Source organism: Phyllostomus discolor, chromosome 2 (genome assembly GCF_004126475.2).
Source record: "Phyllostomus discolor isolate MPI-MPIP mPhyDis1 chromosome 2, mPhyDis1.pri.v3, whole genome shotgun sequence".
Classification (NCBI taxonomy): domain Eukaryota; kingdom Metazoa; phylum Chordata; class Mammalia; order Chiroptera; family Phyllostomidae; genus Phyllostomus; species Phyllostomus discolor.
This window is the reverse complement of record NC_040904.2, coordinates 92714306-92734480: the sequence shown is the minus strand read 5'-3', so window position 1 is coordinate 92734480 and position 20175 is coordinate 92714306. Positions and strand designations below refer to the sequence as shown.

The following is a 20175-nucleotide window of genomic DNA, read 5'->3' as shown; positions in this document are numbered from 1 at the left end:
CTTATTCATGACACATCTAGAAATAGCCATGATTCCACTGCTCTAGTGTTTCCCTGGGCCTAGGTTCCTTCATCTGAAGTGGCCAAAAATCAAACTTTTATAGTTGGAAATGATCCCTCATTGGAAAAACCAGAGTGGTTTAGTGAGTTGTCTAAGGAGGTAAAACTATAAAGCCCTCACTTAACTAAAGGCTAGCATTTTTTTCTGCCTCATTAATGTTCCCTTGGAGTACGCTTTTTTATCTCCTTTTCTCATCTTGTGCTCCTTACAATTCACAGAAAAGTAGTAAAAAGCTTCATATGATATGTCTACAAAATGATAATTTATATGTATGTGTAAGGAATGTAGTATTCTGTATCAGTTACTCTTCCAAACAATTTAAATTCAAATGTTTTAAATTTTTTAAAGTGAAGGATAAAGCCATAACTTACCTAGTAAGTTGGATCAGAAGTTAGTGTCATCATAGTGAATATCAATTTAATCACATCTGCTGGCATTAGAACACTTAAGTCATTCATAAGAGAAGGGTGATGAGACTTTCCATGTGTCCTGAAATCCCTGACCTTCCTACTTCAGCGGTTGCCATGGCAACCTATTTGGAATAGGACGGGCAACTGTACCTTGCCTCCTGGTCCAGGGACCTCTCACTTCCTGCTGCCTGGCTTTTGACAAGCTGCAGAAACTTCTTGGCACCTGGGCGCATATGACTTGGAAGAGGTTTGGGGTCACCCTTTCCTCCTTCAAAGACAATTCAGAAGCACATTTCATAAGCTCCTCAGAAGGTCCCTCAAGATCAAGTACGTGGTATCCAACTCAGTGCATCCTTGCTGAGCTTTCCTTCCGTTTCATTTCCCCATCATCCTTGTTCCTTGGGATCACATCCTAAATAAACTATTGCATGCAAGTCTCAGGATATGCTTTTAGGAGAACCAAGGCTAGGATAAGCGGTAAAGTAACACAGGCAAACAGAAAGATGACTTCTAAGAAAGGTAATTCTGTTGTTACCATATATTTTACTTTGCAAATGATCAAATAAAGTGGGTTTTTTTGTTTTGTTTTTTTAAGCTTAAAATGCTGATGGTTAGAACAGACCAGTGCTATCAATTAGAAAACTGAAAATATATTCAGATTGAATTTTCTAAAAAAGCCACAAAATTTTTACAGCCTTAATTTCTTTTATTCAGAGCTATTGCTACACCCTTATAATATTCAGCCTCACTTTGAAAAACTAAGCCACTTACATGAAAAGGCAGTAGCATCTTTCTAAAAATCTTTTCCATTAACTTAAGTTCAAAGTTAAGGCTTTATCTTTCCATTGTGAATCTTAATGTACTGATTCTAAATAGTCCCATCAACTTTATTCTCATGCTTTGCAAATCAGTTTTCTCAGAACTATTCTTTTTTGTTTTTTTGTCTTTCACTAGAGAAAATGTTGCTTCCTCCATGATATTTTCTGTGATAAATCTACCTGTGAAAATTAGCTGTATTCTTGGATTGGTTTCCCTTTATGAATATGCAGAACATGAAGATCTTCTTTTCACATACACTGCTTTCATCTTCATAGCTTGTGAGGTTAGAGTTACAAATGGAGCTCAAGAAATCAAGGTCTAGCATATAAAAAAAAATAATAGAACTGGAACTTCAATTCTGGTCTTCTGATTCTGAATCCCTTGTGGAGCTGAAGGTGACTGACCCCAGACTGAATTTACTGGTATTTCCAGCATGCACTGACTAAAATTTTATCAAGAATAATTTAAAGAATTCAAATAAGGATTCAGGAAAAAAGATAAATTATAGGCATACAAATAGGAGCATTTATCTTCGACTTACCTATCAGTCATTAACGGAAAGCTAACTCCTTTTTGAGACCTATTCCATTTTAATATTTAAAAATATACATAATAGACATTTTCTTTAAAAGACAGAGCCCAATAAGTAACATGGAAACCCTTCTCTACACAGTAGTAAACAGGTTTTCACCTTATGGACTTTTATATGCTGCTCTTGTGTGTCAGTTTGTTAAAATAAGAAAAACTTCTAGCATCTGTTCTAATGAAGGCATAATTCAATCATTTATAAACCACCCCCCTGCCAGGCACAGAATTCATTCCTGCTTTGGTAAGAGGTGAACTGATCCCCTGCAGATTATAGACATGCAACATTTAAAACAATGCTGAAATTCTAGGTGTTTAGCTCCAGCTGGCATAAAAAATTTTGAGTCTTCAGCTCAACTAGACACCATTAAGTCTTAAGATGTCCTGTTATATTTGCTATAAAGCATCTCAACAGATGGATTCCAGAATAGGTCACAGCACTGTGAAAAGAAAAGAAAAATAATTTTATTCTGTACTTGAGAGGCAGTAACATCTGAATTCACCTAATTAAAAACAATTCTGTACAAGGGGGAGGAAAGGTGGTAGAGGGATTGAGCAAAAAGAAAAAAAGACTCATGGACATGGATGGACAACAGTGTGGTGACTGCAGGGGGAAGGGGATTTAAGGGGACCTAATGGTAATACAAAAATATAATAAAGATTATATATTAAAAAATAAAAAAATTGTTTATGAGCTGTGGGTTCCACGTATGAAACAACATCTTAATTTGTCCTGCCTTTCCTTTCTTCTCTCGGCCACTTGTGGTATTCTAAATCTAGTGGTCTGCGCTATCGGCTCTATTTCCTTCATGATTCTAAAAATCTCACCACATCTACTACTTTTTTTTTTGCCAGTTGAAAAGTTGTTTTTAACTTTCTTATGGAGGAATAATTGACATATACCAGTTTCAGGTAAACAACACAATGAGTGAGTGTATATATTGCAAAATGATTACAAAAGTCTAGTTAACATCCATCACTATACATAGTCACATTTTTTTCTTGTGATGAGGATTTTTAAGATCTAGTCTCAGTAATTTTCAAATATGCAATACAGTATTATTAACTATAGCATTGCTGATTCCCTTGATACAAGGTACAGCATTTTGGACTTTTTGACCAAACCTGTTTGCTCGAGAATAGCCCATGATTCTTGGACTATAAATGAAGTTATACATACAGAGTTTAAAGGAGAGCTACAGATTAGATAGTCTACACACAAACTGTGACACCTTGAACTCATCTGCAATATTTCTGTCAACTCTCATAATTTTCCTTGTCATCATGATCAGTTCTTATTTGCTTGGAAATTTTCACTACATAGGAAACCACAGAAGCAATTATACTGTACCTACTTACATACTTACCCTGTACAGTTTATAACAACAGACTGATCCCAGCATCAATCTTTAGAAGCCTTTCACCATTTATACTTCTCCACCCAGCTTGGGTAGAGTTCAGACATGAAGGTTAGCACTTAACTTTTGCCTATAGGCTGAGAGGCCAAACTTCTCTGGACTACATACCTACTCACATTTCTACCTTTGTCCTATCAAGATCATACAGGAAGAGAAGGAAATAAAAATTAACTTCATAATAATTATTCTGTGAATAGGCCACACTCCATCTGGAGGGATGGACTGGGGTTTAATGATGCTAGTAAAAGCAAGGATTAATGTAACTCTACTTTCTGAATTGGATTTTGAAAACTACAGAGTACAGCCTGCTGATTTCCTGTATGTGGTCACGGTGGTAGAACACTGGTGTTCTTGAAAGTCAGCAGGCCCCTGTGTCTCAGTTCTTAGCCTTTAAGTGCTGTGTGGCTTCTACAGTGCCATGGTCACTTAAGGTGAGTAGTCCATAGCAGCAGTCTTCCCAGGGTTATGCAGCAGAGAATGCTGGCATATTTAAAGAAGGGAATGCCTCTGAGATATACTAGGAACCTGATATTTTGAATTGTTGGCCTGACCCTGCCATTTACTGACTGACCTTTGTCAAGGAAGGAAACTAACATTTATTATATTGTGAGTACATCAGTCACAATACATTTTATTTAATCCTTCTAACAATCATTTTTACTAGTGAGAAAAGACTCAGAAAATGAAGTAAGTTGCTTTAAAAACTATAAGTAGAACTACACAAAACCATGGCCTGACTCAATGGCTCATGCTCCTTCTATTACAGCCAATACCTCTCTGAACTCACTTTACTTCTCTGACTTGTAACCATGAAATAGGGATGTTACTGTGAGAATCAGTTAAGTGCTTTGAATGATCCAGTGACATAACCTCCCCTAAGACCCAGATAGCTCTAGCTGTTCTTAATGTGCAGCCAGGACCTTAACTTGATTAGTCTGGTGACATACAGCTCAGCAGTGTATGACTACTGCTTGATTATTCCCATGTTTTAAACACTAATTCCATTAATTGTAGCTCAAGAAAACACTGTCGGTTCTCCCCTAGCCCCATTATACTGTTAATTCAAACTAAGCTTCCAATCAACTAAAACTTACTTTTTAAAAATAAATGCTGCTATTAAGGCATAATTTGCATATCTTATGTTTGATTGCCTTTTAGCTGAAGTATCACTTCTTTATTATTAAATAGTTAAAAGAAATATCTGTTTTTCTATGACAATGCTCAGGGCTCTAAGAAGAATTAGGATTTAGTTCCTGCCCCCAGGAGTTTCTTGTATATATGGGACACAGACAAATGAACAGTATACATACTCTGTATCTTGAAAAGTAGTAAAAGGAGAAGAGCATTTTGTAGGAATGATGAAGAGGGATTTTGACAGGCATGTTCGTATTACAAACAATTTAAATGTGATTTGCATTGGTAGGATGTAGAATGAACAGTTTCGTATCTAACTGTTACTTGGTTTCATTATTTTTCATAGCAACGCCCATAGTGCTTTTCCCAAAGAAGTTAGAATAAGAAAATCACAGGGGAGTACACTCTGTCTCTGCAAGATACTTACTGTGTCCAAGGTATATACTGAAAGTAAAAACTCATGCTTCATTGCTAAACCACATCTAATATCTGAAAAACTGCCAGCTCAGGATATAACCATTCCATCTGCTACCAATGCTTAATTCTAATTTATATGAAGTACTTCTTCTTTACATGTGGTCCTTTTAAAGGAACATTTTTATTCCTCACAGCCTGAATGAGTTTTCTACCATAAAGATTAATTGTTTTTCTGTGAAGCCGAGAAAGGGATGGTAGTACCTTTATTGTGGTTTTTATTTAGCTGATTCTAAAAAGTACAAAGTTTTCACTTCTGCTGTGGTGTAGGGCTGAGCTAGGCTAAGGAGGAAAGAGAACAAAGGTAGAGCAAAATCTGCAGAAGGAAACAAGAGTAGAGGGAAGAGAAAAATAAAAGTACTGATGGGTTGTACCAATAAACCATAACTAAGTGCATACATAGTCTTCCAAATTTCCGTCATTTAAGTGATACCTCAATTTAACGAATACTGATTTGCACTTGATCTTAGCCAAAAGGCCAAGAAGTGATAAGAAATACTGATATAATAATAAAGGTTGTCAGCACACAAAGCTATGCAAACAATTCAACTCTTACCTTACAGGAAACAACTGAGGAAAACATCCTTGTGTTTTAGTGTTAACAAATTTCTGGATCTGAAGCACTTGTTTTAGAAGATGTCCTGTGGAAGATTTGTCAATTTTTGTTAATACCATCTGCAAGAAAACAAATATTTAAGCATTAGAAATAAAGTATTTTTAATACACAGTTTTACACATTTTAGCTACAAATTCTCAATAACTAGGGGACCTTTTAAGTTTCTTAATCTCTTTGTACTTGTTTCCCCATCTATAAAATAAAAGCAATGTGCTGCGCTAAATGAGTTACTGTGAAGATTAAATGAGTTATTGTATAGTCCTGTGTGTACAATGTATAAAGCATGCACTATGTGTTTGCTGTTTAATGGTGCTTGAACTGCACAGGACTATAGTACCTTGAATTCAAAACCAGTGAAAAGGACCCTGGAGCCATATTTGTAACCACCATAAACCAAATGTTTCATATGATCACTGTATGTCTTGTGGTTGAAGATACTCAATATGTAAGTGAGCATCATTAGGTTGATTCATATAAAATTGCCAACTTATAATTATTTTTGATCAACAAAATGGTTCCATCTTATATGTAATAATCTAAAGGAAAAATTAGAAATCAGGCTGTTTGTAGGTTGTATCCATGATTCCAAGTTATACACAGTTATACTCCGAGTTAAGCCTCAAATATTCTAGGTTTACTAGTAAATAATTACTCTGATTAAAATTTACCTATTCAAAGACAATGACATACCAGAGGAGGGTCAAGGCATGGCTTGATTACAAAATCCATTAAAAAGTAAAATCTTGATCTATCAGATTTTCCTGGGAATTTCTATAAAATGAAACTTCCTGACTCATCGCATGTGTACTATGTAGACTATGTTTATCAACCCTTTGGCTCCTGATAACTATAGGTTATCACTAATGCCTCACAGGGCTTTGCAAACCTTAAGAACTCCATAACTCTAAGAACATAAAAAAGGTGCTGATTAGTAACATGGTTTGATTTGCATTACACTCCACTGCTACATTTTAGCGGTTTTCTGACATTTTTTAAAAACAAAATTATAGTCAATGAGTTCTCTACTTTTCCTTAAGAGTGCTATTTTATTTGGAAAACTCAAAAGGCAAAATAAATGTGGATACCAACCTACTAATCTATATTCTACTCTAGAGCAAATAACAGAAAGAACACTGGTAAAATATACCCAGAAGAAATTTTGTTTTCTTTAAGAATACAGTATAAGAATCCTACTTGTATGTGCTAGAGCCTACTATCTTCTTATAATGGTTCTAAAATTCCAAATTAGCTTAGCAAATTTTCAGTTGCAGTTTTATTTACATACTGATAAGTACTATCTGCTAAGCTGCTGTTAAAGAGCTACTAACACATTTTAGACAAATGTTGATATTGCCATTAAAAAAATCATAAAAGCACCTATAAACACTAAATAAATAGCTTAAAAAACTTTACTTTGACTATAATTTTGAAAACTTAGAGCTTAGAGAAAAGTAGCACAGAACTTATTTTATCAATGGCCAAACAATTGAAAAGGTGTTCCTTTACCTCTTCAAGAGGTAAGACCCATTTATTCATTAAAAAGACAGATACACACACAGAGAACTGGTATTTCTAAATGCAACCATAATTCAAAAGAAATACTTACCACATAAGGTAACGCAAGCTCTTCACACATTTCTATGGCAATACTGTCTGCTTTTTGAATTCCGACAACGCTATCCACTAACAAAAATGTTCTCATCAAACTGTAAGAATGCAGAAATAAAGATGAAAGGCAATATGAAATTCATTTATTTCTCCCCAACCCTCACTTTCCTTTGACTAATTTTCAATCCACAATTTAAAAATTTCTTTAGATAAAAAGGAACTCTCAGTTCACCAGGAAGTCTGTACTGCAGTCCAATAGTTAACTAAGTTCACTAAATATCAATTTATTTCAGTAGCATGAGTTGAACATGACAATGTACTTGGGACTGGTTACAAAGGTGAGTGAGCCCCTTCCTTTAAGAGCTTGAGCTCTAGTGGGAGAAAGAGACACAGACCCAATTAACTATATTCTCATTAAAATATCAATTAACAAATATCATTTTAAGTCTAACAGATAACACAAACCAGACACATTATATTTTGTATTTCCTTGTGTAAATATTTCATCTTAGTTTCTATATAAAGCCACAATAAAAAAGATACTTGTTAACACTTTTTTATACTTCAAAAATTTAACAAATGTTTCTGTATCTGTGCAAAGCTTGAAACATACAGCTACCATTTGACTACCTAGGGAGACAAAAAAAAATATAACATTTACAGAGGATGTGATGTCAGGAGTACTTTAAGAATGATTGGAGTTTACAGAAGTGTATTTGAATTTGGTAAATGCCACATTAACCAACAGTTCTCATTTCCAAAGTTAGCCGCCATCTAACAGTCCAGTATAAAAAATTAGTAAACTCTGCTGAAGTACTATTTGTAGTCTCAATTTAGAAAAACACTTGAATTTAAGATAAAGCCAACTTACAGGGAAAAACAAAGCAAGCAGAAAATACCATGGTTTTAAATACTGTGTTGTAAAACATTATGAGAATAATAAAAATAGGCTTTTGGGTTAAATGTATAACTAATATAAAAATTTTTTTCCTTACTTCTTTCGTTCTTTTAGATAGGTCTCTACCATATCAACAAAATCTTCAGGTGCTCTATAGCCATAACCTGGCATGTCCACCAATGTGAAATATCTTCCAACTTTAAAAAAATTCATTTTCTTTGTGTGACCCTGATAAATGGAAATATGAAAGCTTCCTTAAAATATGTCCTTTATATTTCATAACTCAAAATATTTTCTGTTTAGGCACATTTATTAGTATGTATAAGTATTCTGTATATAATCCCAGTTATGCCGACAATGACTAGGAAAAGAAGACAGAAGTGGCTGGAGATAGGCTTAAGTGATACTACTTCTCTCCAATTCATAATTTTAAGAGAAATATGACTTAAGAACTTTAGATGCCATATTAGAAATATGTAGGCAAAATATTTTGGAGTCTTCCCTATTTCATTAGTTCTCTCTCAGTGAAAAAGTTGACCTGTTCTAAATGGTGTGACTGTTCTAGTCAATATTCTCTTATGAGTAATATATTTCTAAGAAGAAATGAATTATGGAGCAAGTAAGTTAAACTAAATGCTTACTGTTAGTCATACAGTCATACAACCCAAGTGCAAAGCTTGATAAGTTTATCATGCCTAGATTACTGCATCCCTAAAATGAACATGGCTTGCATGTTTCATTAGATGGGTTTTCAAAACCATTTCTAAAAAGTATGTACAGCATTATGAAATAGCTGTGCAACCAAAATTGATGTACAGATGGTAAGTGGTTTGTTCATGATTTTGTGTCCATAGACACTAATCAGGCAAGGAAAAATTAAGATAAATGCTTTAAAAAGTCAGTTGTTTGGAACTTGGAACAAGTATTTTCAGAGGAAAGACTTGACAGATGGTCCTTAGGTTCCCAGTCAACTATGTGTCTATCTATAGGAAAACGATTTTAGAATTAGGAATGTCAAAAATACATTCCTTGCATCATCCTCTCAAAGCAGGAAGGGAACCACGCTACCTAGGAGTGAGAGTTTAGCTGGGTTACTTGGTGAGGCAGGGCAGGGGTAAGGGCAGGAGGATTAACGAATGACAACAATCATTAGTGACAGAGACAGGGAATCAACTAAATGAAGAAGTGGACAGCAAGAAAGGACTAGTGAAGCCTCCTGGAAGAATTCTAATGCAAGGAAAGGGGACAGTGAGCACTGGGTTGGTGGGAATGTTTTGCCATGAATATGCAATAGGGTGAGGGGAACTGTGGGCAAATTTTGAAAAGAAGGTATCTTAGATATTGGTGGAGTCTGCATCATCGAGGAGGAAGTAGAGAAAATTAGAAAATGAAAGAAAGCTACTACAGGAGACTGATTGGGATAATAAGCACATAATTTGGCCCAGGTAAACTGGTATATATGTATCAATTAGCAAGGTACAAAAGGTTATAGGAGGAAAAAAATACTTTAAAGCTGTTTCCCCTGAAATCAGTGTAAAACCAAGATGATCATTCGGAGAAGCAATTATAGAATAATATCAGAACAACTCTTTGGAAAAAATTTAGACCAAGGAAGATTTCCTCAAGATACTAGCAAGACTACTAAAATAAATCTAGATGTATTTTGCCTTTCTTCAAAGAAATACACAGGTACTAATGAGATGTATTCCTTTACTACTTGTTTAAAAGAAATCACTTTTCTAGGAAGTTGGCAATTATGATTTCTTGTACTTCCCACCACTTATTATTCATCTTAGTCAATTCAGAGATAGTTCATACAGATTTTTTATTTTAACATACCGGTTTTTTGGAGACTCTGACTTCAACCTCTGGAGCCAGTGAAAATAAAGCCTTTATTAGAGAGGATTTTCCAACATTGCTTCTGCCTATAAAACACACCTTATAAAACAAAAAAGAAGGGTGATTGGGTGAAAAAAGTGAAGACATTAAGCAAAAACCAAAAAACCCGATAAGCTCATAGACACAGACAGCAGTATGGTGATTGCTAGAGGGAAAGGGTGAAGGGGGGAGTTAGAAGAGGATAAAAGGGATAAATAGTGATGGAAGGACATGACTTTAGGTGATGAATACACAACACAATATACAGATGATGTGTTATAGAATTGTACACCTGAAACCTATAATTTTATTAACCAATGTCACCCCAATAAATTCAATAAAAATTAAAAAGAAAAAAGATAATTGAGTACTAGCTTATTTATTTGTTTGTTTATTTATTTAATGATATATTAGCTGCAAAAACCTGTCAAACTATTTGGTCTTGCCTAGCCATGAAAAGTGACGTGCTTAGTCAAACCTCAAATTCTAATATATAGCTACTATCCTACTGAATCATTTCAATGTGCCAGGTGCTATTCTAACCATTTAACATATACTTCCTTATTTACTTTTTACAACATCCCTATGAAATAGGCAATATTATCATCCCCATTTTACAGATGATAAAATAAGGTAGAAAGAGGTTAAATAACAGCTAGAAAGTGAGGAGTTAAAAATTTGAACTCAAGACATCTATATTCAGAATCTGTGCTTTTAATTACACCATGTACTTAAGAATATCTGCAACATTTATTAATGCTTTATTAAGCATTCTATATTTAAAATTGCTTTTTTAAGTTAGACCCACATTTCCCCACAAACTTGCAGAGTACACTATAAGAGATTATTCCCTTTTCTTGAACTCTCATCTTGCAATTGAACTTTTCTCCTTTAGTCCTCTATAGCGGTGATTTTCAAACTTTTTCATCTCATGGCACCCATAAACTAATTGCTAAAATTCTGCAGCACACCAAAAAATATTTTTTTTTGCTGATCTGACACAAAAATAGGTATAATTCATTTACATCGGATGTCTCCTGTTGTGTTGGCTGTTGTAATTTTTTTTCTTTGACAATCTAAGGGAAGAGAGGTCAGTGGTTCTGAGTAAAAGGTCAGGGTTTGCATGCTTTAAAATTTTTGTGGCACACCAGTGTGCATCTTGTGGTTATTGTGGTTGAAAATCGCTGTTCTGGTGACTTCTGGCTAAAATGGAGGCATAGACAGACATTCCGTGCCTCCTCGCACAACCAAAAGAAGGACAACAACAATTTAAAAACAAAAAACAACCAGAACTGACAGAAAATCAAACTGTATGGAAGTCTGACAACCAAGGAGTTAAAGAAGACACATTCATCCAGACTGGTAGGAGGGGCAGAGTCAGGCAGCCAGGCATAGAGGACTCTCTGCAAGGCCGCAGTTGGTGGAGCAGGTGGTCCCAAATTCCCATGCAGATACACCAGGTGAAACAAAGGGGGAGCGGGAACTCCCAGCCTCACAGAAAAGTTCGTTGGAGAGACCCACAGGGTCCTAGAATGTACACAAACCTACCCACATGGGAATCAGCACCAGAAGGGCCTAGTTTGCTTGTGGAAGATGGGGGAAGTGACTGAAAGCTGGCAGAGAGCAGAGCAAGCATCATTGTTCCCTCTTGGACCCCTCTCCCACATATAGCATCATAACCCAGGAACGTGGGTTACACCGCTCTGGTGAACACCTAAGGCTCCACCCCTCACTACATAACAGGTGTGTCAAGACAAAAAATGGCCCAAATGAAAGAACAGATCAAAGCTCCAGAAAAAATACAACTAAGCATTAAAGAGATAGCCAACCTATAAGAGGCACAGTTCAAAAAACGTAATCAGAGCCCTGGCTGGCGTAGCTGAGTGGATTGAAAGCGGGCTGTGAACCAAAACATCGCAGGTTCAATTCCCAGTCAGGGCACACACCTGGGTTGCAGGCCATGGCCCCCAGCAATTGCACATTGATGTTTCTCTCTCTCTCTTTCTCCCTCCCTTCCCTCTCTAAAAATAAATAAATAAAATCTTAAAAAAATACCTTAAAAAATAATCAGGATGCTCACAGAATTGGTTGAATGTGGTCACAAATTAGATGAAAAAATGAAGGCTATGCTAAGTGAAACAAGGGAAAATGTACAGGGAATCAATAGTGATGGGAAGGAAACTGGGACTCAAATCAATGGAGTGGACCAGAAGGAAGAAACATCCAATCAGAAAAGAATGAAGAAGCAAGAATTCAAAAAAAATGAGGAGAGGCTTAGGAACCTCCAGGACATCTTGAAACGTTCCAACATATGAATTATAGGAGTACCAAAAGGAGAAGAGGATGAGCAAGAAATTGAAAACTTATTTGAACAAATAATAAAGGAGAGCTTCTCCAATCTGGCAAAGGAAATGCTTCTTTCTTCCAGGAAGTCCAGGAAGCTCAGAGGGTCCCAAGGAAGTTGGATCCAAGGAGGAACACACCAAGGCACATCATAATTACATTAGCCAAGATTAAAATTAAGGAAAGAATCCTTAGCAGCAAGAGATAATGAGGCAGTTACCTACAAAGGAGTTTCCATAAGACTGTCAGCTGATTTCTCAAAAGAGACCTTATAGGCAAGAAGGGCCTGGAAAGAAGTATTCCAAGTCATGAAAGGCAAGGACCTACATCAAAGATTGCTCTATCCATCCAGCAAAGCTTTCATTTAGAATGGAAGGGCAGATAAAGTGCTTCTCAGATAAAGTCAAGTTAAAGGAGTTCATGATCACCAAGCCCTTATTTTATGAAATGTTAAAGGGACTTATCTAAGAAAAAGATAAAACAAATGTATAGTAAAATGACAGCAAACTCACAATTATTAACAACCACACTTAAAACAAAAACAAAAAGAAACTAAGCAAACAACTAGAACAGGAACAGAACCACAGGAATAGAGATCACATGGAGGGTTAGCAACAGGGGAGTGGGAGGAGGAGAGAGGGGGAAAAGGTGTGGAGAATAAGTAGCATAGATGCTAGGTAGAAAATAGACAGGGGAAGGGTAAGAATAGTATGGGAAATGTAGAAGATGAAGAACTTATATGTATGACCCATGGACATGAACTAAAGGGGGGGAATGTGGGTGGGAGAAGGTGTGCAGGGTGGAGGGGAGTGGAAGGGGGAAAATGGGACAACTGTAATAGCATAATCAATAAAATATATTAAAAATTGCTGTTCTACAGTGTAGAAAGCAACAAAATATTCTTCATAATAATTGCCAATACATATGCCTCTGCTTTTTAACATGGTATTGGAGGTGGTACAATACCAACCAGTGGTTGTAAATGAGGGCAGTACTACTCATTGAGGCGTGTTTTGGAAATCTGTAAGGAAATTTTTGGTTATCAATATGATCAGGTAGCATGTAGTAGGCAGGGGCCAGGGAAGCTATACATTGTGCAAAACCGGGGTCAGTCCTTCAGAATGAATTGATCTGAAGCCTGCATAAATTTCAAATGCTCTGCCAGATTAAATCCAATGATAATCTATAGATAATAAAACTCAATTTTAAAAAACAAATTACACAAAATGTCCAGTAATTTAAAAGCTTAAATCGAAAAGTGATGCTACGTCACAATCACTAAATAATATATATGCTTCTGAATTCCAGCAATTCTAAATATAGTAGAAGAAAATTTTCTGTGCAGGGGAGCAGTTACTACAAAAACAGCAGGTCCTTGAATAACACCCTTTTGTTCAATGTCGTCTGGTTATAACATTGATGCGGTGGGGTGGGGGGGGGCGGGGGGGGGATCAATTCACAGCCAGGACCATTGTCTGTGTGGAGTTTTCATGTTCTCCCCGTGTATGGGTTTTCTCCAGGTAGTTCCACATCCTAAAGCTGTGCATGCTTAGGTGGACCTGCGAGTCTACACGGTCCCACTCTGCGTGAGTGTGGGTGTGTGCGAGTGGGCCCTGCATGGCTCCTGTGCAGGGCTGGTTCCTGCCTTCTGCTCTGAGCTGCCAGGAGAGCTCAATACCCTAAATTGGGATAAACGGATTGGAAAATAATTACCTTACTTATTTTTATTCATCTTAAATGTAAGTACAGTTCACATTCATTTCAATGTTTAATATTATAAATTTGGGGGGTTTTTATTTAGATGTTACGCGATGTCTTGGGGACCAAAAAATATGCCATAGGAACTTAAGTAGTTGGTATCAATTAGCCTTCGGTAAAATTGATTTCGGTTATGTTATATCCCTTTCAGTCCCAGTTTCCAAGAAACTATCATATGTGAGAACTTACTGTATGTAAAGAGCTGAGGTTTCTTTTACGAGTCTTAGAACAAAATGTTAGTAAACTGCTGTACATACATAAAATGTACAATCATGGAATGTCACTTTAGTTTTTAAAAATCTACATTACTGCCATCTGTATGTCATTCTTTTTACACCATAGGAAGTTCAGATACGATGAAAATTACATATCGATAAAGATCACATCGTTTGTGAAAATCATACTTTTCATAGTCTTCACTTTGTTTTCCCTACGTCAATTGAATAGGAAAAAAATAAAAGCGTAATATCTTGGATGCTTAGCTTAGGTTTTTAAACCTTGTAACGTCTTCTATATTCATTACCAAAATACTTAAAACTAGATTTACTTTCTACTTAAGTTAGTGATAACTTAGAAAAACTCACTCGTTTTGTGACAACAAATAAGAGAAAGCAAAACCCCTTTCCCAGCACTCACCGCTGGCCAGCACCAGCCTCTCACCTCAGGGCGGGGAAGGTCCGGGGCGTGGTCCAGACGCACTGCGGAACTGAGGTACTCGATGCGGTTCCCGGCAGTGGCCGTAAAGAAGCCCTCCGCCCTCGCGAGGTCCTCCAGGCTCGGGTCGAACGTCTTCAGGTGAAGGTCGGATGTGGAGTCGGAAAGGAGGTGCCGCTGAAGTTCCTGCAGTGGGAACACAAACTTCGTCAGTTGCCGTTTTGGCAGTTGTAGAACCTCCGTGAAGGCCTGGGGCTTGCTGTAAGCTCGGCTCACGTGCACCAGCGCCGCTGGCATCTCAAAGAGCCTGCCCAGGCCAGGTAGCAACATGGGCGCTGCCATTTTTCTCTCTCAGAAGCTGCATCGAGACCTTTATCCCAGCCTCTGGGCCGCGCGTGCGCGGTCCCGCTCCCTCTAAGCCTACTGGGAATTGTAGTCTCCTTTGCTCTCCCGTTCCTACTCTAAGGTTCTCACTAGTAGTGAGCTGGAGGCTAGCGGGTGGGGACGTGGGGGACAGGAGAGGGGGGCGCGCTGCTGTATTCCTTCCACACTCTGCCCTTGATGACGGCTTTTGAGTTGTTTGTCGCTGTGGGGAGGCTGTTTACTGATTTCCTGAGGTCAAAAGGCATACCTGCCTATGTGGCCTCTAAGTTTCAAGGGAAAGAGAAAACGTGAAGCTCGACTGGATTTCAGGCCCGCATACTCTGAACAGTTTATGGTTGTCTCACGGATCTTTGACGTTGACGTACACATCACTAGGAAAGACACTTATGCAGAAAAAAGCTGATGAGAAATGTGGTTGAAATGGCAACTGGTTTACAGAGAAGGGACGGTTTATAGAAATGCTTTCTCTGTAGCTTCAGGAACCGTCATTGAGTTTGAGATTTCTTACACAATAGAAGCAAAAACAGTTTTGTACAGAAACAACTCTGTTTGTTATTTCATGGAAGTTACGTAAGGACAACTTATTTCAAAAGTTTATTCTCAAAGCAATTCAAACTCATCAGCGCCGGAATGAGAGATACAGGTGTTATGATGAAATAAATAACTAAAAGATATTCCTGCTTTAAAGATTATATAGATCTTCAGAAACATCAGCACAAAACAGAAGAGCAATCTTAACTCACAGCCTCTCGAGTCATTCCCCAGGTTATTCCAGTGACTAATCAGGGCGATTCTTGTACAGGACCAATGACAAGGACCAATGACTTCTATTGTAGCTTGACCTGCTGGCTACCTTATTTTGATCTTTGCGTTAGCCTTCCCTCCCTCCCCCATGATAAAACACTGTATTGTAAACATCCAGATATTTTGGATACATACATTGTGTGTATGTGCTCAAAATATTGTTCTACACAGTATATTTAGAAATCTTTCCATATCAGTATGTACTGACTTACATGATTGTTTTTAATGGAAGTGTATTATTCTGTTTATTTTCCCATAGTCCTATTGATCACTAATTAGGCTTTGTTATTACAAACAATGCTGCAGTAAATACTCATAAATAGATACCTTTGCACATTTAGGGGAGTGGGATAAATTTCTTGAAGAGGACTTGATGGTCATAGGATATGTGCAATTGTTACAGGGTGCAGCCAAGAGGGGGGACCCCAAATAGGCATTTGAAATGGGGTCCAGAACTCAAGGTGTCCAGGAGATTTTAAGGTGTCTTCACCCCTTCCCCCACAGGTGTGAGTTGGGGGAAGGGGCACACAGAGCAAGAACATGCAGGGCAGCTTTGCAGCTAATCCATGGCATGGTCATTTAGCATACCTATAGCCTTTGGCTGGTCACTTAGATATGTTAAATAGCTATGGCCATACACAAAGGGGGGGGGATGGAAAGGGACCTCCCCCCCAAGATGGGACCTGGGGGGCAGGTCCCCTGAGTTACAGCGCCTGTGTGGGAGCTGGGAGAAGATTGGCTCCATGACATGGGGTGACACCTGCCCAGACCCACGATGGCGACCAGAAAAGCTGGAGAAGACAGCAGATTGAGGGCAAGTGTGCCCAAGTGTAGGAGGAGTCGGAAATGGGGCTGCAGAAGAAGATTGGCGCGGGGGATTTAAACCCAGACATGGCAGCCATTGGGAGAGAACCACACGGCAGCCCTGGAGGAGAGAACCATGCAGTTTTGGCAGAGTGGGGACTCTCCCTTCCCGCAGCCCTGAGAGAGGGAGGACCATGCAGCTGTAGAAGTGCAGAGAGGACCGCAGCCCTGAGAGAGGGGGAACCACACGGCCTTGACAGAGTGGAGACTCCTGCAGCCCTGAGAGGAAGAACCAGAGGACTGCCTGAGCCATGGACTTCTATTTCCTTTCCTGAGATACGGTACTCTGGACTGGGCAAAGGGGGAAGGAAGGAAGGACTGTGTGTTGGTGGGTGTTTTTAGGGACTTTAGGATTTTTGATAAAGACATTAGGTCACTACGTTAAGTTAGTATAGCATTAAATAAACATTTCCTTTCCTTTTCACGAATCTCTGGCATTGAGAGACGTCTTTCCTAGGGCGGCGGACATAACGGACCCGGGGCCTTCTTTCAATAATAGTATATCGTCCCAGCCCCCCCTTGTTTGTTCTGTAACACACTTACATTTTTCATATCTCTATTGAAAACTTATTCTTTAGAGGAATTGTCCCAAATTACTGCCTAATAATAAATTATTACAGTACCCAAACAGACACTATAAGACGAGGGTGTTATCATGTTGCCTAATCGTGCTAATCTAACATAAAGAATCTTATTTCTTGTTTTAATTCATATTTTCATGATCATTAGGGAAGGTGAACATAATTTGACATTTTTGGCCATTTGCATTTCTATTTTTGTAAACAGTATTTTTCTATTTGATTATTCACCTCAAAAATGATTTATAATAACTTGAATTATTGAGAATGGAGAACATTGACTTCTTATCTTTCATCTCCAGATATTTTCCCCAACTTGTTTATCTTTTGACTTTTTAATAGTACTTTTGGCTGTACCAATTTTTAATTTGTAAGAAGCCAAACTGAACAGTCTTTTATGTATTCTTGTAACAGGTTGCAGCCAAGAGGGGGGCCCCAAATAGGGATTTGGAATGGGGTCCAGAACTCAAGGTGGCCAGGAAATATTAGGATGTCCTCACCCATTCCCCCACAGGTATGAGCAGGGGAAGAGACACCTGGAGCAGGGCCTTTGAGAGTTCGTTTGCATAGCAACAGCCTTGTAGCTAACCTCTGGTGTGGTAATTTAACATATCTATAGCATTTAACTGGTTGCATAGATGTGTTAAATAGCTGTGGCCATGCTGTGAGCCAGGGAGATGGAAGTGACTTGCCCCCAAGATATAACTGGGAGGCAACTCCCCTGAGTTACACCACCTGCGTGGGAGCTTGGAGAAGATTGGCTCCATGACATGGGCCCACGCTTGTCCAGACTCACTATGGCAGCCCAATAAAACTGGAAGGATATGGGAGTCCTGGCAAGTGTAGCCAATTGTGGGAGGAGTCGGAAATGGGGCTGCGGAGGAAGATTGGTCCAGGATTTAAAGGGAGACTCGGCAGCCATTGAAGGGAGAACCATGCGGCTTTGCCAGAGTGGGGACTCCTTCGGCTTTAGTAAGGGCAACCACCACCCAGCTTTAGCAGAGATCCTGGCAACACAGCTGATGGTGCCAGGAACCTAGGACAGCCTACCAGCTGAGATGGATTACTGGGGAGAACTGGGGGCTGCCTGAGCCACGGACTTCTATTTCTTTTTCTGAGATGTGGTACCCCAGACTGGGCAAAGGGGGGAAGGAAGGACTGTGTGTGTTTGTGGGTGTCTTAAGGGACTTTAAGATATTTTAATGAAGACACTGGGTCACTACTTTAAGTCTGTATAGCTTTAAATAAGCATTTCCTTTCCTTTTCACAAATCTCTGGCTTTGAGAGATGTCTTTCCTATAAGGCAGCAGACAGAACGAAACTGGGGGGTTGCTTTCAGTAATAGTATATTGTCTTTGCCCCCCCTTTGTGTTCTGTAACATTCTAAGCTTTGAGTTATTTTTAAGAAAATTCTAAGCTTATAAACAAATTTTCTTCTAGTCATTCAATGTTTTTTTGATAGTTAAATATTTAATACATCTAGAATTTAAAGAAAAGAGTCCATTAGGAATTTAGCTTTATTTTTTCCCAAGTGGTTAGCCAATTGTCTCAACAATATTTATTAATTAATTAATCTTTTCTTCACTGATTGATAATGCTACTTGTAACAAATTTCCAAGTGTACATGGGCACATTGCCAGACAATTCTGAACTTTGAAAGTGCTTTCATATGTGCCATTTCATTTCTAGACCTTAGGGTCCCCAGTTTGGAATAAACTAGAGCACAAAGGACTATGCCAGTTCTTAGAAGGGTTTTAGAGGTGTTCAGGGATCAGTAAACATTACAGAACTCATTTTGTAATCCTACATAGTCTGAGTCCAGAATCATTTGACAAGATAATTTTTGCAAAATAAATTATTTTGTCATCTAAAGTTTGAGGGGTCAAACAATCCACTGGAAATAAATATGACAAAGCAAACCACTTAATTTATTTAATTATCCTTTTTTTCTCCTTCACTCTATTTTTTTAAGTATCTACATAAATAAGACATATAAAACTTCAGAAAGATGGTTTAGAGTAAATAATACATTATGTTTTCCTTGGGTAAATGTGATCAAATTCTTCTATAATTTCTAGGGCAAGCAGAAGGTCAAAGATGGGGCATGTAGAGCAGTGAAGCCTATTAATGAAGGGAAAAAGCTAGAAATGGGAGAAATTAGGGGAGCTAACTCTGTTGCAGAGCTGCAGTAGAAATCATGGGGTCTACAGGAAATTGCCCAAGTCCAGGAAAGTCAGTATTGAAGGTGTTTCAGTCTGGTGGATGTAGGAGACCGTTCTGTGTGGCTTGGGCCCAGCTCCCACTGGGAGATGCATAGGACCCACGCCCATGGATAGGTTCTCCTGTGGGGAATCAGGCCTGCAATGTGCCTAGGCCGCTTTGAGTCTTGCTCTTTGCTAAAACTCCCTCACCCTGAGTTGAGGACATTTACTGCACAGTAACTTCCTAAAATCTATGCTAAACCTTCTAAAGATGAGGGTAACTGGTTCAACCACTTTTGCCTTTTCATTTGCAAATATCCTTCTTCTGTAATGTGATTAGCAGTATTGGCTTCTTTGTTTTCTGTAAAAGGTAACCACCTAAAGCAAACCCGTGCATAGTAAATGAGGGCCATCATGTAATGTGCCCAAAGAGAGAAATAAAGGCCTATCATGGCAGAGGTTGCGGCTTTTGCTCCCCTTGAGAGAAAAGCCATGCTGTCCCTTTTCCTTCACCGGACTCAGTAGTCCATGTGAATGTCTCATTTCATCCATAATGACGTGGACACTGCAGGCCAGTGTCTACATTGGGTGGATGGGATGCTGCAGTAGTACTCTCTGTTCTGGCAATATTATGATTTGTTGTTGGCAGCATCTTGGTCCCAGGTGGTATGTGTGGGTTAAGTATTATC

The 20175-nt window shown here is 38.4% G+C and overlaps 1 protein-coding gene across 3 annotated transcripts; it reads right to left on the bottom strand.

The window, feature by feature from the left end:
* Positions 1 to 1165: 1165 nt before the first annotated feature.
* On the bottom strand, positions 1166 to 15101 carry GTPBP8 (GTP binding protein 8 (putative)). 3 transcript variants are annotated; one of them, XR_004901384.1, is made up of 7 exons: positions 14662 to 15098; positions 9862 to 9960; positions 8120 to 8250; positions 7123 to 7222; positions 5457 to 5575; positions 5105 to 5216; positions 1166 to 2314 (listed from the first exon to the last, which is right to left on the bottom strand). XR_004901384.1 is itself a non-coding variant. In XM_028504584.2 (6 exons), the coding sequence occupies exons 1-6, from the start codon at positions 14995 to 14997 to the stop codon at positions 2242 to 2244; spliced, it is 858 nt and encodes a 285-aa protein (XP_028360385.1). In that variant the 5' UTR covers positions 14998 to 15078; the 3' UTR covers positions 1166 to 2241. The 3 variants fall into 3 exon arrangements, 2 of the variants coding, with proteins under 2 accessions (XP_028360385.1, XP_028360386.1); XM_028504584.2 differs by lacking the exon at positions 5105 to 5216 and having other exon boundaries at positions 14662 to 15078; XM_028504585.2 differs by lacking the exons at positions 5105 to 5216; positions 9862 to 9960 and having other exon boundaries at positions 14662 to 15101.
* Between the last annotated feature and the right edge of the window lie 5074 nt (positions 15102 to 20175).

Coding starts and splice junctions, on each gene's coding strand:
- GTPBP8 (XM_028504584.2), bottom strand. CDS start 14,997: ATGGCAGCGCCCATGTTGCTACCTGGCCTGGGCAGGCTCTTTGAGATG. Junction 9,961..14,661: donor CGGACCTTCCCCGCCCTGAG/GTGAGAGGCTGG, acceptor TTGTTTTATAAG/GTGTGTTTTATAGGCAGAAG. Junction 2,315..5,456: donor CCTCAGTTGTTTCCTGTAAG/GTAAGAGTTGAA, acceptor TTCTTTTCACAG/TGCTGTGACCTATTCTGGAA.